At 50.3% G+C, this 5,000-nt stretch overlaps 1 protein-coding gene across 1 annotated transcript in view; it reads left to right on the forward strand.

Annotated features, from left to right (window-relative positions):
• Positions 1-5,000, forward strand: part of si:dkey-22o22.2 (neural-cadherin) — a 206,278-nt gene that overhangs the window by 91,643 nt on the left and 109,635 nt on the right. Inside the window, exons 10-11 of the mRNA XM_063198429.1 lie at positions 91-259; positions 994-1,164. Coding sequence (XP_063054499.1) covers positions 91-259; positions 994-1,164 — 340 coding nt within the window. The remainder of the gene's footprint in view (positions 1-90; positions 260-993; positions 1,165-5,000) is intronic.

Below are 5,000 nucleotides of genomic sequence, written 5' to 3' on the forward strand. Positions count from 1 at the left end.
ACACACACACACACACACACACACACACACACACATACACGCACACACACACACACACACACACACACACACATACACGTACCCCTTCAGTGTCAGAACTACAGTGTGAGCACGGCGGTGTTGGAGAACCAGCCCCCGGGGACGTTCGTGCTGCGAGTTCACGCCCAGGACGCCGACATCGGCCTGAACGGAGACGTCAAGTACGGAATCATGCAGCGCGACGGGGCCTCGTCCGGGTTCGCCATCGACCCAGACACAGGTACACACACACACACACACACACATACAGTATATACACACACACACACACACATACAATAGTGTCAAGTACGGAATCATGCAGCGCGACGGGGCCTCATCCGGGTTCGCCATCGACCCTGACACAGGTACACACACACACATATACAGTACGTGTGTATACAGTACACACACACACACACACACACACACACACACTGTAGTGTGCAGAGCCTCGTCTGGGTTCGCCATCGACCCTGACACAAGTACACAAGGTGTGTACTACACACACACACACACACACACACACACACACATACACACATACACACGCAAATACACACACACTCTCACACACAGACTCACACCTCACACAGTCACACCTCATACACACGTACGCACGCATATTTTCAACTCGGGCTCCGCCCACATCGCATCGCATCGCTTGTACAGTACTCACCTACTCGCCTCCTCGTCTCGCTAGAACACATTGACATTCTATTGACTTCACTCACTAAGTAACTCGAGTAACTCAGGTAGCTCGAGTAACTAATAGCGAAGTGTTTGTACAGATTTGGTACAGAGACACAGGCTTAACTACGGTGTCTAACAGCACTTACATAATGCACATTGCACACCACAAAGATTTCCAATATGGTAACCAAGATAAATCATTCTACATCAAGGCAACAGTGCAACAATATGGGGTCAATTCCATTTGACCTTCCATTTGTCCTTTTTATCTCTACCCCTCAGGTGTGATCAGCACGGCCTTGACCTTTGACCGGGAGCGTCAGCGGGAGTACAGCCTGTCCGTCACGGCGACCGACCAGGCGGAGGAGCCGCTCATCGGCATCTTCCAGATCACCGTGGTGATCGCCGACCAGAACGACAATGACCCCAAGTTCGAGAACAGTCGCTACCAATGTGAGTGTTAACCACAAGTTCGAGTTATTTTTTTTATTTTATTTATTTGACCTTTATTTATCCAGGAAGGTCCCATTGAGGTATGAAACCTCTTCTTACAGGGAGTCCTAAGTCGCTACCAATGTGAGTGTTGAACCCAAGTTCGAGTTAGTCGCTACAATGCGTTTCTAGATGCATCCCTGCATCTCTATAAGAGGGTCTGTCGGTCTGTCTGTCTGTCCGTCCGTCCGTCCGTCCGTCCATCTGAAATGCACTCCTTCAATTGTTTCTTCCTGTGGCCACAAGGCGGCAGAGTTGGCATTTTGGACCGGAGCGAATGCGTGCAAGCCAAAACGTATATGATATCAAACCGGCAAGACTAAGCTGATTGCATTGTGAGACATCTGAAGGGGCCATTCCATTTTCGGCATTGTTTTGCGTTTGTACAATGGGAAGCAACTTTATTTTGGTTTGTCAGAAACTCGCGGAAATGAACGATTTAGAAGTCGGCAGGCAGTTTTTGACACAGATGTTTGTGCTCGGATAGAGGGGCGTTTGCATTGCATAACGCTCCACGACATGGAACCGTAATTAGTTGACAGGCGACCCGCAGCGCATACAGCTCTTCCTCTAAACGTGGACCTGTAACATTTGGTTAGCTTTTCTCCTTTCATAACATTCACATTTTCCTTTGTGCTTGGATAGAGGGGCGTTTGCATTGCATAACGCTCCACGACATGGAACTGTAATTAGTTGACAGCCCGCAGCGCCTCTAAACGTGGACTTTTTTTCTTTCATAACATTCACATTTTCCTCCGCTTTTCTCCAGTCCACAAACTCGGGTTCAGAGGTCTGTGTGTAGCCTACGAGCCTCCCTTTTAATATTCCCAGCGAGTTTACTTCTGCCTTTTCAGTGAGGCCTATTAGTCAGTGTGCGCTGCACATTGACACATGGTGCTCGAAGTATAAGTAGACAGCTGGGCCATTTGGCATATGGTGTGTTACTCGTACATAGGGAGGTTCTTTCGTTGGCGGGCTCGTACCCGACAGGTGCTTTCCGTTGCGCTCAGAGAGAGCACAGGACAGAATGCGTCTTTCGTAATTGCTTTGCATTCGTGTCAATTTGGTAAACTGCTTTGTGCCTTGACGGTGAAGCTGGTATTGAAAAATAAGCGCATAATTCACCTAAAGGGTGAACCCATAAGCGCATGACTCACCCAAAACGGTTTTATTTATTTATTATTTGTCGATGTTTAGATTCTTTCCCACATGCACATGATATTGAAATGGCGTGATACTAAAGGTTGATACTAATAAATGTCTGGTAATTTGTAATGTAGCCTACTTCATCTAGCCTATGTGAAATTTGAAATCATATGGTTCTTTTCCAAATCCAAGAATGACAAGCTTATTATAGCCTAAACTGCAAAAAATAAAGTCATGTCTCGCCATTTTGCTGCCTGCCCCATTATTTGGGAAAAAATGGCATAGTTGGAACTGGCATAGAGGGACGCATCTGTTGTCCGCCTGTCGGCCTTGTTTGAGTGTTAACCACAAGTTTCGAGTTAGTCGCTGCCAACGTGAGTGTTGACCCCAAGTTCGATTTAGTCGATACCAATGTGAGTTTTAACCCAACTCCACCCAACACCTGTAATTGGTCAAACGTGGGGTATAATACACCGTCATGGCGGTCAGTTGGTCTGTCCCTCGGCAATCCGTTTTTTGGGGGGGTTTGCACACAGTATACAGTGGCCAATGCAAGCAATTCTACCTGACTCTAAAATGTGTGGAAGGGGTAGAGACCCAGACAGGGCACACCATCCCCCCACCCCCATCCCTGTCATCCACCCCCCACCCCCGTCATCCACCCCCGATTTAAAGCGGCTTAAAGCTGCTCATAAAACATTTACAAGCAGCGCTTTTACATCGCATTAAAGAGCACAGGTCACAGGCGCTTTTTATGCTGGCTTGTGGAAATTTGGAATTAGGAGGCCGTCACTGTTTTCATCAGTGTCAGAGACTCTTAATGTTCCCTGAAATGTCAGCCATCTTCAGAGGCAGGTGCAGCTTAGAGTAGCTAGGGCCTGTTTACAGGAAGGAGGGAGGGAGGTCAGGGAAAGAGAGGAGAGGAGAGGAGAGGAGAGGAGAGAAGAGAGAAGTGGAGAGGAGACGAGAGGAGAGGAGAGAGGAGAGGAGAGGAGAGCAGAGGGCAGGAGAGTAGAGGAGAGGAGAGGACAGGAGCAGACAGGACAGGAGAGGAGAGGGGAGGAGAGGAGAGGAGAGGAGAGGAGAGGGAGAGGAGAGGAGAAGAGGGGAGAGGGAGGAGAGGGAGAGGAGAGGAGTGGAGAGGAGGAAAGGAAAGGAGGAGAGGACAGGAGAGGAGAGGAGAGGAGAGGGAGAGGAGAGGAGAGGAGAGGAGAGGCGAAGGGGAGAGGGGAGAGGAGAGGTGAGGAGAGTAGGAGGAGAGGAGGAGGAGAGGAGAGGAGAAGAGAGGAGATGAGAGGAGAGGAGAGGAGAAGAGGAGAGAGGAGAGGAGATGAGAGGAGGGGAGAAGAGAGGAGAGGAGAGAGGAGAGGAGAGGACAAGAAGAGGAGAGGAGAGGAAAAGAGGGGAGAGGTGATGAGAGGAGAGGAGAGGAGAGGGGAGGGGAGGGGGGGGGGCAAAAAAGCAGAGAAAAGAAGGGACTGATGAAATGAAGAAGGAAGAGAAAGAAAGAGTGAGAGGAGAGGAGAGACAGGGGAGAGGAGAGGACAAGAGAGGAGAGGAGAGGAGAGACAGGGGAGAGGAGAGGAGAGGAGAGGAGAGGAGAGGAGAGGAGAGGAGGGGAAGAAGATGAAAGGAGATGAGAGAGAAGGAGTAAAGATGGGAGTGAGAGAGAGGAGACAGGAAAGAGGGAAGAATGAAAGGAGAAGGGAGTTGGAAAGGAGGGAGGTGTAACAGGAGAGAGAGAAGGGGTACGTGAGACAGGAAGAGTGAGAAAGGAAGAGTGAGGGAGGCAGAAAGGAGAAGAGAAGGACATATATGAGAGAAATAAGAGGGAGAAAGAGAAAGAGCGAGGGGAAGAAAGGGAGAAAGGAATGAAGGGACTTGGGGAACGGAGGATGTGAGATAAAATACGAGTGAGAAAGAGAGAGCTAGAGGAAGGAAGGAAAGAAAGAAGGTGGGCAGGAAGGAGGGAGAGAAGAAGAGATGAGAGAGAGAGAGTGTTGTGTTTTAATCAGGGGTGTGATCCTGGAAAGCGCTCTGCTCTGCTCTGCTCCTCTCTGCTCTGCTCTGCTCCTCTCTGCTCTGCTCTGCTCCTCTCTGCTCTGCTCTGCTCCTCTCTGCTCTGCTCTGCTCTGCTCTGCTCTTCTCTGCTCTGCTCTGCTCTGCTCTGCTCTGCTCTGCTCTGCTCTGCTCTGCTCTGCTCTGCTCTGCTCTGCTCTGCTCTGCTCTGCTCTGCTCTGCTCCTCTCTGCTCTGCTCTGCTCTGCTCTGCTCCTCTCCGCTCCGCTCCGCTCCGCTCTGCTCCTCTCTGCTCTGCTCTGCTCTGCTCTGCTCTGCTCCGCTCTGGCGGGAGGGGAAGTGGAGGGCTGATGAAATGAAGATGTTTGTTGCTGCCTCTCCCCTTTGCAGATTTGTTTGTTTAGCGGAGAGAGAGAGAGAGAGAGAGAGAGAGAGAGAGAGGGAGGGAGAGAGAGAGGGACAGAGAGAGAGAGAGAGAGAGAGAGAGAGAGAGAGAGAGAGAGGGAGGAGAGAGAGGAGAGAGGAGAGAGGGACAGAGAGAGAGAGAGAGACAGAGAGAGAGAGAGAGAGAGAGAGAGAGAGAGAGAGAGAGAGAGAGAGAGAGAGAGAGCGGTAGCAGCAGCTTGCTGTGTG

This window comes from Engraulis encrasicolus, chromosome 5 (genome assembly GCF_034702125.1).
Source record: "Engraulis encrasicolus isolate BLACKSEA-1 chromosome 5, IST_EnEncr_1.0, whole genome shotgun sequence".
NCBI lineage: Eukaryota > Metazoa > Chordata > Actinopteri > Clupeiformes > Engraulidae > Engraulis > Engraulis encrasicolus.